The sequence below is a fragment of the Eutrigla gurnardus genome (assembly GCF_963514095.1).
Source record: "Eutrigla gurnardus genome assembly, chromosome: 10".
Lineage (NCBI taxonomy): Eukaryota > Metazoa > Chordata > Actinopteri > Perciformes > Triglidae > Eutrigla > Eutrigla gurnardus.
Window position 1 is genome coordinate 11342007 of NC_139924.1, and position 24742 is coordinate 11366748.

The 24742-nt window shown below is 39.8% G+C and overlaps 1 protein-coding gene across 1 annotated transcript in view; it reads right to left on the reverse strand.

Annotated features, from left to right (window-relative positions):
* LOC311019992 (seizure protein 6 homolog) overlaps positions 1-24742 on the reverse strand; it is a 171751-nt gene that overhangs the window by 5016 nt on the left and 141993 nt on the right. Inside the window, exons 10-15 of the mRNA XM_084019692.1 lie at positions 18800-18996; positions 16792-16986; positions 11177-11368; positions 7489-7683; positions 1755-1790; positions 1439-1547 (exon numbers count right to left, since the gene is read on the reverse strand). Of these exons, the coding sequence (XP_083875818.1) occupies positions 1439-1547; positions 1755-1790; positions 7489-7683; positions 11177-11368; positions 16792-16986; positions 18800-18996 (924 nt within the window). The remainder of the gene's footprint in view (positions 1-1438; positions 1548-1754; positions 1791-7488; positions 7684-11176; positions 11369-16791; positions 16987-18799; positions 18997-24742) is intronic.

Below are 24742 nucleotides of genomic sequence, written 5' to 3' on the forward strand. Positions count from 1 at the left end.
AACAGCTGGCAAGTCAATATGGATCTATAGACACTGATGAGTGGCTTCAAACATCACATTCTGGACAAAGTTCTCCATCTACACAAACAACGGAACAATGCTTCTCTGATGACATCACAAACAACTGTATAAAAAGCCCTTCTCAAGACTGAAGAATTGGTCAGACTCTCAAGGAGTCTGCCCCTATCTGGCCAGACAGTTTGCTCTGAAGCTGTATGTCGGTGATGCGGTCCGCTTGGACACCCTGTATGCGAGGGCTTTGACTTATTAGACTTTTCCTGTTTCTGTCTGTAGTGACTGCTAGTCTGTTTTGGACTCTTTATTTAATAAATTACTCAGAGCTCTGTTAGGAGTAGTATTCTTATTTCTCACCAGGAAATCATAAATCGATTTCCACCACATTGCTTGCTTAAACTTTTGCTTTCATGCATCAGTTTTTGCCTCAAATCCAGTGCTAATGAGGAGAGGTGTACTGTCATGGATATGGAGGTGGATGGTATAATGAAGGATCAGCGACACTAAACTGTCACTTATTTTTGGCTATTTGGGGGAAAATAATCCCCAAAAAACATTTGCAGTTGTTTAGTTATTTTGGCTGATATGTTAGCAAACATTCGCCTATTTACTGTGGCCAATATGACACAACAACACTCTCCTTTTAGCTCTGGTTTTGGTCACAATAATCTCTTGAGGAACATTTCTGGGGTTTTATCAGCTCAGTACACAATGTTCACCAGCTAAACACAAACTTAGCATGTAGTGGGATGCAATTACTGTATAGAAGAAGTGGACATTATGTCATTGTGACGTCACCCTGGTTTGTGGACTTCATCTTTGAAGCCTCAAGATCAGCATTTCCACTGTAGCCATTTTGGAATTATTTTAACAAGTGAACGGAAATGACCATATTTGGACTGTGGAGGAGCGATGGGTGGATCTGATGAAGACAAGCAGCAGGGCAGCACTCTGAGCAGAAACCTTATTGGATCTGAATCCATCTGGCTTCTGGTGTGAAGCTGTTAACGTATTACCTTCATTATTCAAGGTAAACTTTACAGCTAACCGTGGCTAATTGCGTTGGCAGTGATGGTAGCCGATGGAAGGTAGTCCCGCCCTAAAGCATCCTCTGCATTATGGTCTATTTGACTCTAAATTACCATCATTTACTAAATGAACATCATGCTTGTTTGAAGAAGACGAGATCGAGACCATAAACTCATGTTTACAATGTAATTTTCACCATTTGTCTATTACCTATTCTCTCTGAAAACAGCTGCTCCATACTGAATTATAGTCCAAAGGGTATAGTATAAAATAAACAATTGGCAATTGGTAAAAAAATAAATAAATCATGATTTATGGTGTTACAGAGTAGCTGAGGCACATTTATTACCATTACAAACAAGTTGTCCCTTCTTCACTGATCATTTAAACCTACTTTGAGAAATGGAGGTAGATCCCAATGACGAGGATAAGGAGGAGGATGATGGGGATGAAGATAGCAAATGCTACTTGGGCCCCCTCCATTCTTAGGTCTGCAGTCGACACTGTTGGAGAAAGAAAGGGAAACGTGAGTACATGATTTAGGACCAATGCACCTGTGTGTGCATATAAATTTTCATAACCCTCAACAGAAGTTAACTCATCATTATTGTAATTGCCGACAGCTTGAAATATAGTTAGCACAAATATCTTGTAGGATCTTCAATTCTCATGCAGACTGAACGTGTGCAGGTAAAATCAGCATAACTCACCATCTAACCTGCGCTCATCATACTCCGCTGGGTGGGCTGAGGACGACACAGTAGCAATGTTAATCAAGGGGAAAAAGGAGTTTAATGAATAACAGAAACATAAAAAAGTAAGCAGTTATCAGCTCAGTTTGTTCGAGCTCAGTCTGTCTGACCTTTTCTCCACAGATGGACATTCATCTCAATTCAACTTCATCCCCATGACTTGCAAATGTGCAAATCTAATCCATAAATCCATAAGAGTGAAAGGTTTCTTCAGCAGACCAAGTGAATATGGAGTTCTATTTGTGTCTCATTCCGATGCGTAAAATGGGACATTTTAAGGAAAATAATTTTTGTGAGTGTACAAAACATATTGTTTAGTGAAATTATTACGTACGGAAGCGTATTGCATTCACTTGAGTAATTTTTTTTTGGTTTGTTTTTTGGAGTAATTATTTCTGTTTTTCTGAGTAATTTATTTCTTTGGTCTGTTTTTCGGAGTAATTTATTTCTTTGGTCTGTTTTTCTGAGTAATTTATTTCTTTGGTCTGTTTTTCTGAGTAATTAATTTTTTGGTCTGTTTTTCGGAGTAATTAATTTTTTGGTCTGTTTTTCGGAGTAATTTTTTTGGTCTGTTTTTCGGAGTAAATTTTTTTTGTCTGTTTTTCTGAGTAATTTTTTTTGGGTCTGTTTTTCGGAGTAATTTTTTTCTGATTTTCTGAATATTTTTTTTTCTGAGTTTAGACAGCATTTGAAACAATAGACGCATTTATTCCTTTGTGAAAGCTCGATAATGGAGGCCAACATGACCGACTTGTTTAGTTTGATCAAGTTCTACTTTGATCTGGGATTAAGACACTGGGAGATAGTCCTGTCTTTGAGTCATATAGATGGTATTACCATAAGTGTATCCACTTTACGCAGGCACCTGAGGACTTTGCGGCTGAATAGCTGAAGATGGGGCATGTGTATGCAGGAGTCACTACAGGTCCATGGGAGTCACTTGCAGGTTGGAGGTTCTCGCGGGAGTTCGAAGTATCGCGATAATTCAGAAAAAAAATTACTCCGAAAAACAGAAAAAAAATTACCACGAAAAACAGGAAAAGAATTACTCAGAAAATCAGGAAAAATAATTAGTCAGAAAAACAACCAAACAAAAAAAAATTACTCAGAAAAACAGACCAAAAAAAAATTACTCAGAAAAACAGACCACAGAAATAAATTACTCAGAAAAACAGGAATAATTACTCCAAAAAACAAACCCAAAAAAAAAATTACTCAAGTGAATACAATACGCTTCCGTAATTACGGATAAAATAATGGATGAATAATAAGTCAAAGAAAAGTCAGTAAAATTGAGTTTTATATATTGATTTTTTAAAATCTACATTCACAGTTAAAGCAATTTTTGAATGTTTATGGTGGCTCTGAACTGCAAAACAAAGCGTCTTCAGTGCAATGCATGATCGTATATAATCTGGGCTAGTGACCATTGGTTGTACACTACACTAGATGGATTGTGGGATAGTTTGAGTCCACTATATAGGGTATAATAATCCTCACTATACATTCAGATAGAACTACAACATGGAGAACTCAGTATATAGTGGATTTTATAGTGAAAAGTAAGTGATTATAATAATAATACGCTGTTATGTTTTGTGAATTGCTGTTGTGTTTTTCACTTAAAATACTTAAATGAATATAATGCCTAGGCTGTGTTGATTGAATCATGAAACTAGCTAACAATTTAATTCTATAATTTATCTGGCAAAACATGACATTCTATCAATCAAGATAGCTAGGTTGCAAGCTAATATATTACAGAAAACCAATGAAACTAGGTTTGTGACCATACCAAAATTAAGTGTGGGGCTGTTCTTTTCCTCTAACAGTGCTTCCATAACCAATATTAGCAGTATTAAATTGAACTGGAAGTAAAACAGCCAATCAGATTTGATCTCCTCCAATATTTAAATAGTGAAAAGTAAATGGAGAGGCAAGAGAAACACTATGAGCTTTTGTCCACTTTCAGAGGGAAGATTAGCATTCAGAGTGAAAGACATTATCATTGTGTGCTTCTCTGGGTATTAGCATATGGGGAAAATTTTGTTTTATTTGCTCATTTATATGCTTTATTTGATAAGTGCCAGTCCATTACTTTGAGGATGCTCAGCAGCTGGACCGTGAATCCTGAGAGAAATCTCTTCTCAAAGTCTGCATGTTACAAACACATTTTCACTCGCAGCCTGACAGGTGTCTCCTACACTCTGGATGTTTTGTGTGCTTTGATCAGAGTGCAGCCACAGACTAAAGGCCACTCCTTTTGTCATTTCAGCCTCTAGACTGGAGCAACATACTTCAAAATGTCAGGGCCATTAAAAAATAGATATATTAAAAAAGATTCTACTTCAGCCCTTTGCTGAGATTGACGTTTTTTCCTGCTTTTTTGAAACATGCACAGTCTTCTTTGTTTAGCCTGTTTCTTGTTTTGTTAAATTGTCCTTCAAACAGCCATATTCTTCTGGTATGGTTATTAAATAATGGAGAGAATGTGACTGTCCAAATGACAACACCATATACTGTATATATAATTGCATAATTTGGACACATAATCTGATCATTGCACCTGGTCAAAAGTGATTACTGGTATTGGCTCTCTCCCTGCTGCTGTTCTACAGAGAGCTGATTCCCCTCATCTAGATCATCACTATGAGCGGTAACCTCCTCTACATGGATGACATCAAGCTGTATGCCAGTAATGAGATCGACTCACTGATCCACATCACCAGGATCTACAGCAACGACATCAGGATGTCATTCAGGTTAAATACGTGGTCGGATGGTATCCAAGAGAGGCAAGATGATCACTCACCACTGAAGGAGTTTAATTACTAGAAGGCAACATACAGGGCTCTCAAGTTTATAACTTAGTTCAGAGAGAGACGGCGAGAGACGGGGAGTGACGGCGAGAGACGGCGCCGCCTCCCGAAAACTCTGGAAAATCTTTTAAACTGACTGTTGTCGATCTAAAATTAAGACAGATTCAGCAACTGCATACCTTATTTCTCGTATAAAATGTTTTCAAAAACACATCTCGGTGAGATGAAATTAACTATTTTTGTAAAATAGGAGAACGTTTTTTTAAATTATTCTGGTAATTTGTCTGCGTGAGAAATACTAGATGTTGCGTGTGAGCGTGTGAACAGGTTGAAATGCATGTGTCTCACACCCAATGCACCCTGCAACATAGCAGGTGTCCAGGACAGCTACACATACCTTGGAGTCTATGAGGCAAATGGGAACTATGAGGAGGCCGCAAGAAAGTCAGCCACAGCCAAATACCCACACAGACTAAGACTAAGGCTGAAAAGTAGCTGAATGGAAAGACCAAGATCAGAGCCATCAATATGGATGCAATTATGGGCATCAGGTACCCCGCTGGTATAATAACATGGTCAAAGGAAGAGATAGAGGCCACTGATATCATGGCAAGAAAGCTCCTCACTATGCATGGAGGGTTTCACCCCAAGTCCAGCACTTTGAGATTGTACAGTAAGCAGAAGGAGGGAGTCCAAAGGCTAGTGAGTGTCAGAGACATTATCCAGGTTGAAAGAACCAACATCCAGGATTACATCAGGAAAATGGTCCCAAGTGATGACCTGCTAAGTGAATATCTCAGACAGCAGAAACCCAATGATGAGGAGGAAGAGGGTGAACCATCATGGAAGGACAACCCCCTGTGCGGCATGTACCACCGTGGATTAGAAGATGTGGCTGAAATGGAGAAATCATTCCAGTGGCTAGAAAAGGCTGCTGCAGGACAGCACTCATCATGGCAGCACAAGAACAGGCGCTGAGGACAAGGTCAATAGAGGCCGGGGTCAGGGGGTTGGGGGACAGGACCCCAGGTGCAGGCTGGGGTCTAACACGTCAATATTATGGGCTGGAAGTCCCAAGGTCAATATGGAAGACACCCACAAAGGAAGTTGAGAATGACAAAGCTAAAATCCTGTGGAACCTCCAGATCCAGACTGATAAACTGGTGATGGCTAACCAACTAGACATCATAGTGGTGGACAAACAATAGAAGTCAGCATTAGAGATAAATGTTGCTGTCGCTTGGGACATCAAAAAGAAGGACCATGAGAAGTTTGAAAATGACCAAGGGCTGAAAGAAGAGCTAGAAAATATGTGGAGAGTAAAGGCATCGGTGGTACCGGTGGTAATCGGAGCACTCTGATGTCATTCTCTTATGCACACTTCTGTGAACGATTGTTCCAGCAGAGATAATCTACTCACATTCCAATGAACACAAACAAAAAGGCATCAAGAAAACATCCAGAGATTACTTCCTTACATAAAAGTAAGTAAGTAACTAATAAAACAAGTGAAATAATTACAGTAAAATGACCGCAATGGTGAACAAAAAAAAATTGTATTGTAAGGGATAATGGATGGATTACTGATCCAGTCTTTGGTTTGGGTGTGACCTCTTCTCACAAAGAGGTCAGCTGAGGTCTATTTGTAGTGATAAGTCTCACACTGATTGGTGTTCAACGTGTGTTTGCATTTGTTATCAATTGCAGGTGGTTTTGGATTTTGATGCAAGAGATGTCATCCTTGATCAGTGTATCAGAAACAGTGTGTAGTGTTTTGTAAGAAGTTGTGTTGAGGAAAAGCAAACAAGTGCCCAGCAGAAAATGTGGTTGTATTTTTGGTGCCTTTGTTAAAGGTTACAAAAGTTGAGGTTTTGATGCTTTTGTCTAAGCATTCATTTTTAGTGTGAAAGCAATTGCCAAAAAAGTTATTACTGGCAGCTCCGAGAGAAAGACCCTTCATGAAAAAAGAAAGAAGGAAAATAAATGGCTTGTTGTAAAATGTTGACACCAAGCAGTGCATGGCTGTGCATCAACAGTCTGAGGACAAAGACCCTGAGATGTTCATTGTGAACACATTAAGCTAAAACCAAAGCAGGCAACTACCCATAATCTGCTAAAATACATGTTTTTTTTTTTTTAAATGTGTGATTGCTGACACACGTTGTGGGATTTGGCTCATTGCGCCAAAGCCAAATTAGACACGGCACTTCTATGTCAAAATGCAATCAAAACCTCAAAAACCTTTTTAAAAATGGCAATTTTGCAACAAAAACGAACACACAAGCACCATTTGAATGATTATTTTGAAGCAGACACTGCTGTCTGTTGCACTATTTGTATACTATAATGTATTTTAATTAACTCATAAAGGCTACTCGTTTCAGTGAACACAAAAATAGAAAGGCTTCAGAATTTTGTTTTTATATTTCTTCCATTGCAGGTTTTTCACAACAACAACAAAAAAACACAAAGAAACGTAGAATTACAGGACAGGAAAATATGCTACTATAAACCCAACAAAATAATAAAAAAGAAAACTTCCATTAATAAATAATTTGCTCAAAAAGACACAAATAAAGTCTGCAAAGTATTCCTGACATATCTGGTAACGTCAATGATGCACACAGGTTGAGAAAAGCTGAACAACTCTTTCAAAGTAATACAATCAGGAAGCCAATGTAAAAAAGCAAAAACACTATTCAGTTGCTTTTCAAATTACAAATATGAGGTTCTTGTTTTGCTTCCATAGACATTTTTATTAATGGTTAGAATTTAGTAGATTTTCGTATTTTTCAGCACCTTAAATAAGTATTATAAGAAGCAGACCCTTGGACAGTGTATATAACTGAAGACATCAGGCTGTAGTTCCTTACCTTTGCAGACAGGTGGCAGCCTACTCCAATGGGACGGGTGTCCAGGGAAACAGTGGAGAACAGGCTCACCCAGAAGCTGGTGGCCGGTCAGACAGGAGTAGTGGAGGGTCTCTCCAGCCTGGAAGTGGAGCTTGTTGGAGCTTGGGATCCCATAGGTGGGTGTTCCTGGGTGATTGCAGGGCTCGAATGTCTCAGCTGGAGTTAAAGAGGATACATACATATATTTTTCATTTTATGTGCAGAGGATAGATGGAGTTACAGGGGGAAAAAAACAATTAAAATAATTACAATAAAAGTGAGAATTATGATCATTTCCATCGCTGTAACAACTACAACAATAGTAATTAAAAATAATGATGTAATAGTAATGATAATAAAAATCATCAGTGGAGAGGGAGGGGGCAGATAGAGAAGACAGCGTTCATTTGTTGGTAATTAATTTCCTTTGAGGTCGAATTTGAGGCTGAGATGAGTGTTGGCAACACCCAGACCCTCGTCCTTGGAAGCGTTTTTCCCCTTTTCATGTGTATCAGATTTGAGGGGCATTGTGGGTTCGAGCTTTGAGAACACCAGCTCCCACAGCACCAACCACCATCCAGTGTAGCTTCTAATTAAACCCTACAGGAATCATTCGAAAACATTACATAATAAAAGACGGGGAAAAAAGAGAAAATACTCTAGACCAGGACGACCAAACCCCTTTCTGAGGGAACCCAAATTTTAACCTCTTGCTGTGAGGGGACGGGAGCAAAAAATTCAGTGCAGAAAAGATTGTGATTGTCGAGAAAAACTTCTAAATAGAGGATCACCAAATAGAGGATAGAGGACTATGTAGGGGACTATAGGACTATGTAGGGGAATAGAGGACTATGCAGAGGACTATGTAGAGAATAGAAGACTATGTAGAGAACTATGTTGAGGACTATGTAGATGACTATACTGTATAGAGGACTGTAGAGGATGGTAAAGAGGAGTATGTAGAGGATAGAAGACTATGTAGAGGACTATACAGAGGACTATACTGTATAGAGGACTATATATAGAACTATGCTGTATAGAGGACTATATAAAGGACTATAATGTATAGAGGACTATATAGAGGACTATACTGTATAGAGGACTATAGAGGACTATGTAGAGAGCTGTGTAGTGGACTATATAGTGAGCTCATCTTTAAAATGAAAAAGACACTTACAGACTCTACCCGGGTCATCTTTTCTCTACTGGCGCACAATTAAAATGTGTCAGATCACTGTGATCTAAGTTCCCCTGGTAAGCAGTGTCTGCGTATAAGTCTAGGGCTTTTATTGTGAAAGGTAAAAATGAAAGGAGCGGTTTACGCTGCTGTTGTCATTGTGGTGGTAACAAGCATATTATCCCAAATGAATAAATAAATTCAAAGTACCCTGTGACCGTTTGTATTATGGTGCTCTGCTCACATTAAATATATTATTTTCATAGTTTTGAACATCATGCAGTTAATTATGTACCATAAGCTTTAAAGAGACCATAAAGCTTGGTATGCTTTCGGGTGGGGCTACCTTGTGATTGACAGGTCACTATTGTGGCCTTGCTACCATCCTGACGATATCGTACAATTAGCCATGACTAATTTAACACGAAGCTGTACAGTTTACCTTGGATTCTGGAAGCTAACTTTGTCTGGTTCTCATCAGTGAAACCAATGCTTAAGTGTCTTTAACTTGCATTCTCACCACGTCCACTTCTTATAGTATATGTCTCAACATCACCAAAACTTACTATGAAGCTCCTGTCAGTCAATTGAAGTGGGCCCGCAACTGCAAATGTGATCAGCGTGGAAGAAAATGACATACTGTCATGTGGACTGTAGAAGAGGTGGGTCGAAGGAAGATTAGGAAGGACAATATGTCTGATATCCAAGCGACAGTTCCACTTTCACATCAGTCCACAAGATTTTTTTAATTACAATTTAGCATTTTTTTCTTTTGACATAATAATTGTCTTTTCCTCCTGATCTCCATCTCATGCATAACAATGACCAGGCTTGTCTTCTCCAAAGTAATTTCCGTTGTCCGGTTAGATTAATTATTAGTCAGCGACATCAAACAATGTCTCCACCTAGAAAGGAGGTACGCCAGAGTATGAGATGTTCATGCAAATGAGGTTAATGCCTTCAAGCCTATTTGACGACGAAATTATATTTTAATCATTTTGACGCACTTTTAGCATGCCAGTTTTAGCAGAAACAAAGAAGTGGCAGGAGGTCAAGGCCAGCTGGTGTACATTAAAATCAGTAAGAGACTGAAAAGGTTTCCATCACAGTCAGAAATAAACTTATTACAGAAGCCTTTCCTGATAAGTCTGACATATGATGAGAAATGTCATAAAACATTCTATTCTATGTTAAAATGTGAGCTTTTTATTTTGAACTGCTCATATTTTCTGCTGATATTCAATATCTTAAAATTTGACTGTTGTATGATGACAGTGAATTCTTTCTTTTTTACAATAATACATTTTTATAATTATAAACACGTTTCCTAATTATCTTTTACAAACCACAGTTACATAACATACATACATAACATACAGTACATTACTTCATTTTTTGTTGTGACTATAGAAAGAAGTGGACGTAGTCATATTGACATCACCTGTTGGTTTGTGGACTCGTTTAGAAGCCTCGATTTTGCCATTTTGGCCGTCCCCATCTTTGAAGTTTTTCAACAAGTGAAGGAAGTAACCATATTTGGACTGACAAAGAGCAACGGGTGGATCTGACGAACACAAGCATCAGAGCGGCACCCTTCTGTCTGGTGTGAAGCTGTTAAAAAAGTTAGCTTATAATTCAAGGTCAACTTTACAGCTAAGTGTTAAAGTTATCTTGGTAGCTTAGTGGTAATGGTAGTGACCTGTCAATCACAACATAGCCCTGCCCTAAAGCATCCCCTGAGATAATAAATCCAGTGAGAAGTAGGGTCATTGGGTCATAGACTTCTATTCTACTTATTTTTAACACCAGAGGAGTCGACCCCTAATGGCAGGTTTAACACAGTTCAGCATTGGCTGAACTACTGTTAACAAATACAGTCAACATTTTTCCAACTCTAGTAAATACATTTTAAATGATGGCATTGATGCAGTAAGATTATTGATTAACTTGGTATGCAAATAAGATTCCAGAGTGCATAAAAGACATCACAATAGAGCTTCGATACCCAAATTTGCAGAAGAATTTGAAGTTTGTACATGTATAGAAAAGATAGTTGTCTCACCAAGTCTCAACTGTGCTTAATATGTGATATTACTAGCAAGGTTACACAGAGATGCAGAGAATCATTTTGAACAAATCTGGTCCTACTTTTATGTGTAAGAACAGTTTGAACCTTAAGTCTATGAAAACCCTGAAGTCCTGAAGGACTTTTATTTAGTTTTATAGCAGTTTTTTGTCCTCTGCATCTTTCTCTATGTTGTTATGATTTGCACAAAATAGACATAATCATACAAATAGTATAGCGGGTTCACTCACAGTAGCTCCTCAAAGTGTTGCACATGCAGGTAATTGTATAAGAGCTTGAGAAGGGATTTTCAACTGTCACACATCCACACACCTGGCCAGGAAGTGGGCAGCATTGATCAGACAAGCAATGTCTGGTGTTTCATGACTTTAACAATGAGTTTGAGAAAAACTTTAACTTATACGTACGCAGGCATCTAGGCAGCTTCTGGTTCCACTTGGGGCCCGAGGACCCTCGGTTGAAGCAGGTGAGCAGGCTGTTTCCGGACAGAGCGAAGCCCTTGTCGCAGATGTACTGGATGGTTGAAGACACAGTGAAATGGGGACCCGACAGCACCCGCCTGCTGTGCTCCACCTTTCCAGGGTCAGCACAAGACAACACTGGGTGGAGAGACAGGGAAAGGGGGTTGGTTATTTTGATTGGACAATTTTGGCAATTGTTATCCTGCTTCATCAGGTTCCACGCTTCTGGTGTGTATATTATGTTCATTATTGCATGACAATAAACATTATCATTAGTATTGTTAAATCAACACTTTATGATGAATAATGGTAGACACATGACAAAAGGGTACAAAAGCTCACTGCAGGATGACTGCTGTAAATGTATAGTGTAAACACTAGGGGGTACACATATATGAGGTGTATTACTGTGGACTTTCAATGGACTGAAGAAGGTGACAAATTACACAGTGAGATACAAGCACAACAGTCTTTACAGATTTAGACCTATAAATCAGAGAAAATAACCCGCACTGACGGGTTTATTTATGGCCTTAAACACAGATCTATAAGATCGCTAGCTGAACAGATTTTTTTTTTTACGATCAGCAGATGGATTTGTTAGTAGTTTATCTTCTGAAATCGTCCTATAATCACATATCTGCCATCATAAAATCCTATGATTGGCACCGCGAATGAACCGCACCGGCGTCCCCTTGGAACGGGACCGAGATCCACCTGTGATTTCAGTTGGCTTGGTCCACACCAGGATTTGATTGACAACTTTCACACCAGGCCAAAGGAGCGTACCAAGAGAACAAACTGATCCAATCTCCTTTTAACCACACCAAATGGGTGTGAAATACCTCCATGTAGGGACCAACAAGGTTTCATCCATCATGGATGAAATTATTGAATGAATGACTATTGCACAAGACATGAAGTCCCAAACGCCATCCTGTCTTATTTAATAACATCATCCAGAGGAGATCAGTGAATTTCATTGAGCTGCAATCAATGTGAATATCAAGCCACACGTTGGCTTACTACAGATGTATGAACCCAAATCAAACAATTCTGTTGTGATTTAATTGCAATGAACGTATAAAAAGGATGCCGAAGTAACTAAATAATGACGACAATTTTTAAAAAGTCAGAAGTCATGGTTTGTCGGGTCTGTCCGCAAGACGATGAGCAACTGAGCACTTTTAAAATGTTAAGTTTTCTGAGCTGGAGGTAAGATCAATTGGAGGTAGACTATGCTAACACTGTAGCTCCATCGATCCTCCGCAGTCCAATTATGGTAACTTCAGTTCACTGGTTGCAAAAATTCCTAGATGGCTAATGCCAAAATCCAAAATGCTGAACTCGAATGTTCAAAACGGTAGTCCACAAATCAGCGGGCGACGTTCCGATGGCTAACTCCACTTCTTATATATAGTCTATGGTTACCATAGGAGTCAGTGTAGTTCTTATAATATTCAACACCATCTAACCAAAGAGCCTTTCCTGTCATTAATTGAATTGGATTTTCTGTTTAGCAGTCTGCCCTCTCTCTCCCTCTTGGCGTTTTTTCCCATTGTTCTCTCTTGTCTGGCCTCCCAGTGCCCTCATTCCACCTGTGGCTCTGAAGTTCCCACTCTCTTCACAGCTGCAGGGAATCCATCTCATCAACTCCCCTGATCCCCGCTGCATGTATGGCCAGCTCTGCTCTCCACTCTTTGTTAGATCATCCTTTACTTCTGTGGTGCTACCTCATGACTTTTGTATTTCAGTTGCTCGTCTGTTCTCCTCATGTTCATTTTATTCTGCGGTGCTCTTGGTCCATCCCATGTTAGTAGATTCACTCCCCTGCTGTGCCCTGCTCATTGTGTGCTTGCTACATGGGATTGTGTATCCCGTCCATGCCAACGTTTGCTCTGCTGGATTTTGTATCCAGTTTCTCCTGTGTGCCATCGTTGGATTGTGTATTCAGCTCCCCCTGAAGATCGTCCCTCATTCCCAGTCAATGTCCTGCTTAGGCCTGTCTGCTCTCACTCTGATTCATTCATTCACCTACTCTTATTATATGGACTCTCCTGTGTCTGAGGCTTGCGTTGGAATCTAGTTTCAGTGTTTAGTTAGAACATTTTCTACCTTCATCCTCTACAATCAGAGCATACAAAATGTGTATTTGATCAGACCTTGGAAGATCAATTCTTCCATATAAACTTCATACAATCTTTAAAGACCTGGTCAACTACCTGAGGTGTAGTCATCACCAGATTCAGCTTTAATACCTGGTATAACATATGTTGCTTCAGTTTGCTGTCTTCCAAACAGTTTTTTTTACTGTTTCTGCTGTATCATGATTTCTGCTGTATGATATATTCCCTTAGCAGGTCATTACGTGGGACCATCTTCCTGATGGACCTCCATAACCTTGGTTGTTTCATTCTGGATAGTGACTCTAGCGCTCACTATTCCTCTGCTCCTGCTCTGCTCCATGCCTGACAGTAGCATCCATGAGGTGTGGATCATATCAGTGCCTGGTGTTGTCCAGCTCTTCAGAGATGGTGCTCATGATTGGATATCTGTCATTGTGATGGTTACTGGGTCTTGTTCTGGGAGGTTTCTGTGGTCTGCTATCAAATCCATTTGCCACTGAGCACGTGTTGCCTCCTTCCCCCATATGTTTTCCAGTATTGTTCAGTCGGAGCCCTGAGTGGGTCTGTTAACACAATTTGGATGTTTTGTTGGAGAATATCCTGTTTATTCTCCTTGCTTCTACTTCTCTATTATACCTCTTCAGGCAGGTAGCCAGGGCTGTGAGTCTTTGTTTGGCAGTCTCTAGTGCCTCTCTAGAGTATGGATAGTTTAGTGTATATCCTTTGGTAGTTCCTAGCACCTTTCTGTAGCTCTGACAGCTGGCTAACTTCTCTCTGTGTTGTCTTGATCTTGGCCTCCAGCCTCCTTTTCTCCTTTGCCATGGGGGATACTGCTCCTTATGGCTTATAGTGATATAAGTTTGTTGGTCTCGGTTATAGTATGTGCTACTGCTATTTTGATGATTATCGGGATTATAATGTGAGTTGCAATTATATTGGCCAGAATAATCATGACATGAAATTTTCATATCGACCCATGCCTACTACTGAGGGAGACACAGAATTGACTGTGTCACTTTGATCGATGAATAAGAAATATCTGGTTTTCATCCCCCCCTATTTATCATTCATTGAATACATAAGCAATAAAACACAAGCTTGCTCAGTTCAATAAATCACGGCCTTCTAGGTCTGGTAGGACCAGTAGCTTATTGTGGTTAATGTAAGTCAATTCTAGAGAGATATTGCCATAGAATGGCCAAGTCAGTATCAAACTATACAACTCGCTAATATGTCTTAGCATTTACCATTTTAGCTGTTGCCACGGTGGTTGCAGTTCAGCAAAATTAACAATCTCTTTTTTAATCCACATGCACTTTTAACAGCATTACTACTTTGACAAATGAAAGTCAGATATTCACATTAATAAGTTATATCCCCCCCGTGACCCTGAATACAGAATAAGCGGTAGAAAATGTATGGATGGATGGATGGATGGATGGATTGATGGAGTTATATCCCTGAAGGAAGCTATTAGACTGCTTGTTTATTTTGATGCAGTACTGCATTGAATGAAAACCAAAAGCTGGATGTAAGAAAAAAGCATAGCTATAAGACCAAGCTAAGCGGTGGCACGGTGGTGTAGTGGGTAGCACTGTCGCCTCACAGCGAGAGGATCCCGGGTTCGATTCCCGGGTCGGCCCAGGTTCCTTCTGTGTGGAGTTTGCATGTTCTCCCCGTGTAAGCGTGGGTTCTCTCCGTGTTCTCCAGCTTCCTCCCACAGTCCAAAGACATGCAGGGTGGGGATAGGTTCATTGGTGACTCTAAATGTCCCGTAGGTATGAATGTGAGTGTGAATGGTTGTTTGTCTCTACATGTCGGCCCTGTGATAGACTGGCGTCCTGTCCAGGGTGAACCCCGCCTTCGCCCAATGTCAGCAGGGATCGGCTCCAGCCCCCCCACGACCCTGAATACAGGATAAGCAGTAGACGATGGATGAACAAGACCAAGCTACAACCCATGACCAAGGGTCCAAATCATATATTGCATACTGTGCAAAATGTGCATTACATTCTGAAAAATATCTGTGTAGATATGCTGTCAAAATACAATTTACATGATGAAATAAACCGACTGGTTCTTATAACAGAAGCTTTGCGTTGGAAGTCCGCAGAGCAATACTTAAGTCTAATCATGAGTATCAAGGAACTCATTAAATATCTGAAAGTCCAGTTCTGTATATCTGAGCCAGGTTACATGAGCCAAGAGAGGTGGGATTAAGAAATGAGTTGTGTCTGTCCCGGCATCCAGTCAGGCCTTTTCTGGTTCCAGTAGGAGAGGAGCCAGCTAGACTAGAAACACAGGATGGAAGTAAGCCATGGATCCATCTGTTGACAGTGGGGCTGGTCACTGGCATCATATTATGTGTGTGTACGTGTTTGTGTGTGTGTGTGTGTGTGTGTGTGTGTGTGTGTGTGTGTGTGTGTGTGTGTGTGTGTGTGTGTCAAAGAAACCCAATGAAAAAAAGATTAGATTTAATTTTGCCTTTACTCAATTCCTGAAGTGAATGCTGTACAATTGAAAATCGAGCTGGTGTAGATTAGATCACTAGTTCATTCATTCAGCCATAGTTTATTTATAGTGAGCAGTTAAAGTAGAATTTGGAAACAAAATTATCTTTCACTGAAACCATCATATTCTCAAATACAAATCTCTGGTGGTCAGTGACATTACGCTTAAGGCTCTACGCGACAAAACTTCGCAGGACATTAAGTTTAGGCAACAAAACCACCTAGTTAGCTTTAGGAAAAGCATTTGGTTAATTTGGGTTACGCTAATGACTTGCGGGACTTATGACTGATGTGACAAAATGTCAATGACTTGTAGTTTCACAAGGGACACAACCAGCAGTCTCCTGTGTTTGTTTCACCCCCTTGCCTGCCCCTCGGTGACTATCTCTCACTCTGTGGGTGAGTTTACATCTAGTTAGCTGAAAGCCCAGTGTGTCACCATCAGGTGTAAATCAAGTGAGAAGTGAGTCATTTTCTCATAGACTTCCATACAATCAGACTTCTTTTTGCAACCAGAGGAGTTGCCCCCTGATGGCCAGCAGAGAGAATTCAAGGTTAAGCCGCTTCAGGACGGTATTTGACTAGTTGAGAAAGAGACCTGGTTGATGACCAATTTTGTGCATTGCATTGTATTGTACATGCCAAGGGGATTTTTAAGGGACCATATAGTATATAGTATAGTATAGTATACAATTCACAATTTAAGCAGCAAGCAGTGATAAACGGGCCCTGACACATGCACACACATCTGGTATAGGACCATCAGACACTGCACACATGAGTGAGACGTTAATTCCTGCATTGAGTGCATGAACTGACGTATTGCAAATTGTGTAGCGCCACCTGTATCCACCATGTCCACTCTCAGGTCCTTTGCTTGTATCATCTCAAATGGATAATTCAGTAGTGGTGTTTTTGTACTTACCTCTTTCACAGGTTGGAAGGTCGCCGCTCCATGTGAGGTCCCATTGGCACATGAGCAACTCGGCGCCCACCACCTGATAACCAGGGTAACACTGGTAGGTCACCACGGTGCCCTGAACCAGCTCAGGGTGAGATGTACTCTTCCAGCCATTAGAGATCTCTGGAAGCTCGGGACATGTGTCATTACGAGCTACTTCTGCATGGGTGTGTTGGGAGGGGGCAGAGAGAGACAGGAAGGAAGACAATAAGACAGGAAATTAGGAACATTTTGAGAAAGGTTGAGTATATAAAGATACAAATTTCAGTAAACCAGTCTTTTCCACAGCTTGAATGATAGCAAGATATCTCAACTGCTGGCTACTTTGTCAGGAAATGTTTTCATATTCATGGTACCCTGAGGATGACTCCTGATATTTTCAATGACTTTCTGGCCTTTACTTTACTATTTTTCTCCAAGAAATGGCTATCACATTGCCAAGCAAGTTATTTGGCACATTCATGCTCCTCAGAGGATCACCTTTGAACGCTCTTTGAACTTTCTTTTGGAGCTATCCTCATGCCTTGATATCAACTTCACAAACAAAACATTTCTTGTCATAGGCAGATTACCATAACAAATGTGCTCTCTACAGGATGAACCTTTGTGATCTTCATCATCCAATGGTTTTTCCGTTTTAGGTTTAATACTTAAACTTACAATGTAAAGAAATAAATGCAGTGACATATTGTCAATAAAAATCAAGCATGCTCTGCCTGTCTTAAAGTCTCCTGCGCATTGTGAAAATAGATGGATGGATGGAAAGATAGATGGATGGAAAGATAGATTATTTATCAGATTGCCAACATCCACATTTATGCATGGAACAAGTGGACACCCTGTCCCTGACACATCCAAAACCTCCACTAGAGAGCATCCTGGACCATTACAGTTTGAAGTGAAGGTCCACTGACCAAGCATCACTATTTAACACTATAATTTCATGCCCTGTTTCCATCTGTGGTTTGTAGACGTTATCATTAAGAATTTGGACCTAAATTCTGACACTGTCCCTGAAGCCCTGCTCTCCGTAGATGTCTCTCCGGATCATTGTTGGACTAACGACCAGAGATTTAACCACGTTTCTCTCAAGGTAGTCAACTATTGTCAACACAACATGACACAGTGTACCAGGCCTTAATGTGTCATATTGTCATATTCTATAATAAGTATAAGGTTAATGTTCTTGCCGTAGCTTTCCAATTGGCATCTACCTGGATAAAGAGCATACATGTTCCATAAAGATATGCTTGAAGCTGCGGGATGCATTCATGGGGCCTCTATTTTCCCAGCAACTCCAATGAGTCTCCTGCAGTTTAACTGTAACCTGCCAACCAACAGTCCGTTGGCTTTGCTCGGCTCATTCCTAGGCACACAGCAGCAGGTTCAGGCCCTCTGCTTCACACTCTAATTGGACAAACGCACCAAAATAATTGCACTTGGCCTCTAGAAAAGCAACATTCTCTGACACATGCCCACGTTAATATCTCGTGTTTACACTCCCCTGATGAGATTCATGAAGAAACTGTATTAAAGGTACTCCCTTTATTCCTCTTTGTGGATCATCTGTATTCTGTTGCTTTCCCTTCCCTCTGAATTCATTAAGTCTTATCAGATATAGTGTGCTGGCCATGGCGTGTTGCTGATGGAAAGGCCCTGCCAACACAAGGGACAGCCTCTTATTGCTTCCATACCTGCAAAAACAAATTCCCTTCTCCTCCTCTTCTTTCATTTTGCCTAACTTACTGCTTTTCTCTCCACTCTGCTGCTTTGCTGCCTTTATTCTTTCCAACCATCCATATGTTTCCCTCTCACGTCTCTGTTGCTGGGTAAAATCCACTGTTATATCAGGACAATATGAGACTGTATTTATATGAGACATTAAACAAGACTTCAGCAATATACTTCACCCAGAGGGATGTGAATAGCCTAGTTAAGGCCACGTGGTCTGAGATCTGGCTCTATGGCTTACCAAAGAAGTGGACTACGAAGCCGTTGCCGTAGCCATAGACGTTGGTGGCGGGGTCAGACTGGAACTGAATGGTGAGGTCTGCGGTGGAGGTGTACAGCTTGAATCGGGACTTGGATCCTCCATACTGACCCAGTATTTTGGCTGTGAGGTCATCTCCATCATAAAAGGTCAACAGGTCGTTCTTCCCAATGTTCAACCTGCAACAGGAGCAAGCACAGAGAATCAAATCTGTTTCTAGTGTCCAGCTAAACTGTTTTACGGATATTTTTTCCTTTCATGGATTTTATGTTTGGCGTCACAAAATGTATCATACATTTCTGGGCTCGATAGTGTACATGATGTTGGAAACCACAGAAATGTCTTAATCCATTGCAACATTAAATACAATAGATATGTTGAACAAGAGCTCACTATATATTTTGAAACGCTATCTCATGGTTCCATATATTACCTGCTGTGTGGAGGTTTGGGTAAATGCATATAAAACCAACACTATGCAGTTTTCATGCTACAGAAGTGAGCTGTATGGATTCTAAATGGATCAGGTTATTATGAACCAACCAATACACAATTTACTTCAAAACTGCACAGAAATTCTACGAAGCACATCATTTGCTCCCCAACTGAATCCTGAGAGAGAGATTTCTTTTTTTAAACAAGGTGTTTAACGTTTAAAACGTTTAAAAGTATGATTGTTATTAATGTTTTTGGAACTTTGTTACAGTTTTGTTAGTTCCATATATTATTATTATTTGTATATCAAAAAGGTAGGGTTAACACTTATTTGTTTGTAGATTTGTCTTTGTTTTCCATTTAAGTTAATGACTTATTGTTATGCATTCTTTATTATCTGTATTTCTTTGGAAAATAAGGATTGAAAATGCTCATAAAAAAATATGCACCTTTAAACTCACTCTTGCAGTGAAAGACATTGTCACGACCTACAGGTCACACCAAACACAGAAATAGCTCTTTTGACCATGAGGAGGTCTGACAGAACAGAACATTAATGGAACACCTTACGGTGCCTTCTGGCATTTTTAAAATGACAGTGAAGGGGATCAAAACCAAGGTTATTTATTACTGAGACAGGCTCTTATATCATTCACGAGGGGCTGCGTGATTCCCATGCTCATCAAGAAACCGTTGTCAGGAAAAAAAGGTGAATAAAGTGATTTGTAAAAAGTATGAAGTCTGCAAGATGACAACAACTTGTCCATCCTTCTACTTAAATCGATCAAAATGATCCTCCCACCACAGGTAGTCTCCAAGCTCCGGTTTATTTTTGGTGTGTTTTTTTAGCTCCCGTCAGAGGAGAGAACCGTTTTCACAGGCTGAGTAGCTCTCACCCTGATGGGAAACCAATCTTGAAATCAGAGCAGTGCCCATTGACAATGAAATGGAAGATTTTAGAAAGCCTGCTTCTCGTTGTCCCCAATGATGCTTCTCTTAGACAACGTCACATCTCGTCTCAAACAGAGGTTTTAAGTCAAATGTTAAAATGTGAGGATAAAAAAAATGAATTTCCCTTAAATATTTAACAATAAAAAAAGAAGAAACCCCATCTGTCAGCCTGAACACAACAATCACAATGCTGACGGTGATTTGCATAGACATTCCACTTTATGAGTCAAGACTTCCTGTGACAGTTTCATTGTCAAAGGGCCGTGCATTAGTGCTCAGTTGACCATAGCCTGTAAAGCTGGAGCTCTTACAAACCACAGAGCTGTTTAAAAATGTCACCTGGGGCTCAGCTATCTCTTCGTAGGGAGAAGATTTAGAGCGTGGAAGAAACGGCTTAGTCTGAATAAAGCAGTGACATGCTCTTTGCTGTCGCTAATTAATCACCAGCCGCTCCTGATAAAACTCATTAGCCAGCCTGAGATCGAGCTATTAATCACTACGGGAATGCCAGAAAATCAAAGGTTCAAGAGGCGTAGATCGAATTGACTCATCGCAAAAGCCTGATGGAGGATGAAATGTTTATTTTAGACCTTTTCTTTTTACTAAAAAACTGGAAGAAACGACTGCGAGGGAGGTTGTGAGCAGATGAGAACTGGAGTGAGGAGTGTTTGTCTTTCCACAGGCAGAAACATTAGTCTTCTTTCAGCTGTGGAGGCATATTCACACACACACACACACACAATAGTATTGCTATTTTCTGACACATTGCAGAACAATTATCAACAAACAGTTTACAGCTGAAAAATATGTAAGTGATGTGACCACTCACCATATTTAAATAATATCTTTTCCTGATAACATATTTATCAAATTTGACATTGGCTTCATATTGTTTCAATTTGAGTCAAGTCTGATGGAGCTGTATAATTTCCTCTTTTTACCAAAAAATGTACTGCCATTATACGCACAAGTCACTCTTACTTACCTATTTTATCAAATAATTCAAGTCAGCCTGTTAGTGTTTCTTTATGAGTTGATTTCATTCACAACTACAAAGGCAACATAATTAACCTTAATTTATTAATAACTTAAATTTCCAACTCTGGCTAAAAGTCTCCCCATTTCAAAATTTCAATTGCATTGAAAACCAGAACTCCATAAACTCAAGTTATAATCCTAGAATACATTTAATCGAAACAGCTTACATTGTCAAAATTAAATTCTACTCATTATGTGAGGTGAGACCTGGAAAAGTGTCCTCTTTGATGAGGATCATGTCCTTCTGAAGGTCTACGTCTGGTCCTCACAAGCATATAAACGAGCATACGAGCGTCTTTGTCACTCACTTGTGTTGCATGTTTATTTGATTGCTAACGGATAAAGCCTCTCACCTGCTCAGAGAGCGAGGCAGATTGAGAAATATTGTCGGCTGGCGTCAAATTTGTTGTGATTAAGCTAAACAAGGCTTTGTGCAGCTCTGCAGTGCATCTGTGGAGAAAAATCAATCAAAGCCTCCATTCCCTGACACTAATTTGATTTAGTTCAATTTGAAAAAAAAATCAGGGCTGAGTTTGGCCTGGCCTCTGGGATCCTCTGCCAACACATTTTAGCCCAACTATTCACTTTATGATCTGCTATATGAGTCTCGCCTAAAGTCTGAAACACAGGAAAGGGAATGGCGGAATCACATAGAATAGGAATCGTTTTGCCTTGGCCATTTGAATAGGTCAAATCAATTGTTGTTCGTTGTTATGGTGACAACAAATAGTGGAGCTGTAAAGTGTTGTAATCAGGAGTTCGAGAACTCTATTTTTCGCCTACCATCCACGTAGGGAGGCTAAGTCACGCCCCTTACGGTCGCCCCCCTGTTCTAAGAAGTGAAGCCAAAGCTTAAGTGCGTTAAACTTGCTCCTCTGGTTGCAAAAAGAACGTTTGAAAATTACCTTAATTCTACCTTGATGTATTAAGTCAGTTGACATTGTCAACGTGAGTTTATGGTTGGTCTGCTTCAATACAGCATGATGTTCATTTAGTAAATAGTATTAAAAAAAAATGGAAAATCTCTGCACGCTTCGTGCTATCATGACTATATTTGGTGGACATGTGTCAATAGGATGTTTGACTTCAACATGATGGTTGGTGCCATTTGGCCAATAGGTGGTGCTGCAGCATCATCATGCAACTATTCTCTGTCTGCATGTATTATCCTCTTTCTGCACAGTTGTTTCGCTGATTATCAGCAAGGAAGTACAGTGTCCAGTGTGAAGTTACTCTGCTTACACTTGCTATCACATTATCACACGTAACATAAAACCCAGCGTTAGTATCCATGCAAATTGCGCAAAACAGACGAAAGGATAAAACACCAAATGAGGCAACACAACGAACAGTAACGGCATGTGAGTTGGGCTTGTTCCTTTTATGATGCAGACTGATAAGGATGTCAACATTTACTGTTATTTAAAAAGCCAAGGGTTTAATCCAGCAGCAGTGGACAGTAGACCACATTTCTAGGGTGATTTCATTCATTTAACTGCCTTACTTTCACTTTAATCACACCTTCCACTCCCTCCTCCTTCATTTGAAGGCCATCCATAAAAGTCATTTGATATACCCCGGTAATAATGTCCCTCCTGCCATTACACAGATGGAGCAGGAGATATGTGCACAGGTGTCTGTGTGGACCTTGTTAAAGGCCTCATATATCTCTGTACACTGTCTAACCCTGAGGGCTTTGGCAGAACAGCTGCTCTTGATAAGCTTATGTAAATGCTCATACACCTGCCGGGCGTATGTTCAGACAGAAAGAAGACTTTGTGCAAGATTAGAATGCTCCTCTTTGTGGACATTGTTTTATTGTTTTTGGTATATCCCCATGTCTGGGAGACTGGACCACAGCATGCTCACACCTCACTTTGAGCTGCAGACTTTTCACAGCTTTTCTGCGCACACACAAAAAATAAACACACAATGAAATCCCCAACTAACGATCCCTGCTGCTAAGTTTACACTGCAATCTACGAATAATGAACAGCAGACTAATGACTGCCTTGCTCTCAGGAGGATAACGTTGACATTTTTACCTCACGATTGCACTCCAGACAGGTTGCGCAAACCAGAAGGTTTGGTTCACAATGTGGACACAATCCCATCTGGGTTTTTGACTTCAATGAGAATAATCTCCTTGTTGTGATACACATTCCTGCTGCCAGTGTCATGCTTGTTTAGTGGTAGTGTAGAAAAATCATGCATACCATAGACTGCATATATGAAGTGGACATCGTTGCATCACCCATTGCTTTGTGGACTACAGTTCTGAAGCCTTGAGTTCAGCAATTTGGCCGTCGCCATCTTGAAATTTTTGCATCCAATAAAAGGTAGTGACCATATTTGGACTGTGGTGGAGCGACGGGTGGATCTGATAACAAGCTGCAGAGCAGCACCCCAAGCAGCAACGTTAATGGATCTGGATCCATCTGGATCTGGTGTGAAGCTGTTAACAAAGCTATCTTCATAATTTAAGGTCAACTTTACAGCTAAAGTCATCTTAGCTAATTACATTGGTAGCATGGTAGCGACAATCACAAGGTATGAATATGAACATTATGCTGTATTAAAGAAGACTTAAACCTAGAGAATGAGACCATAAACTCATGTTTATAATGTTTACTGAGATAATAAATCAAGTGAGAAATAATGTAAATTTTGCAGAGAATTATTTTGATGGCCAGTAGAGAGAATGCAACTTTACAAACAGAGGGTGCCACCTGATGGAGTAGCTGCTGTGAAAAGGGTTTATTGCAGCTGGACAGTAAGAAGACACTGAGATTTATTAGACTTTGAAGAATGATGAATATAAAATGTGTCTTACGGCTGGCCAGCCACATTTATCTCAATTTTATAAATGTTTATTGTTTATTGATATTCTATTAGGGACTTGTGTTACTATTATTTCTCACACACTTACACTACTCTTGGTTTTTATTTTTGTTGTTGTAATTGTCTTTTCTTTTCTTTTACTAAATATCTCAAACTCATATTTATTATTATGTTGTGTTTTTTTAATCTTATATTGTTGGAATTCATGAGCCATGTGTGCAACAAGAATAGCCTTCAGGATTAATACAGTTCTGTCTTATCTTGTATCAATGAGCCAGTCAAATAAATGGCTATCTATACACAGAACAGGAAATAATACGATATTATCTCGGGCTGCACTGAATGGTTCCATGCTTCACTCATAACGTTAATATTCTGAAATCTAAATCAACATTTGATTTTGCATGTCTGTTTAAAGCCGATATTTCTGCACAGTAGTGAATAATGATCAGGTTACACTAATATATCGTATTAGTATTATATTAATATATTAGTATAATACTATTTGTTGAATCAGATTCCAGTGAGGGTTCATGGTATTGTTTGACTCAAGAGCATTGTAAAATCCAAAAGTAAAAAAATGTCGAAAAAAGATAGATGCCATCGTTGCAAACAACATATTCTTTTTTTTTATCTCACAGAAATATTCGGCTTCAATTC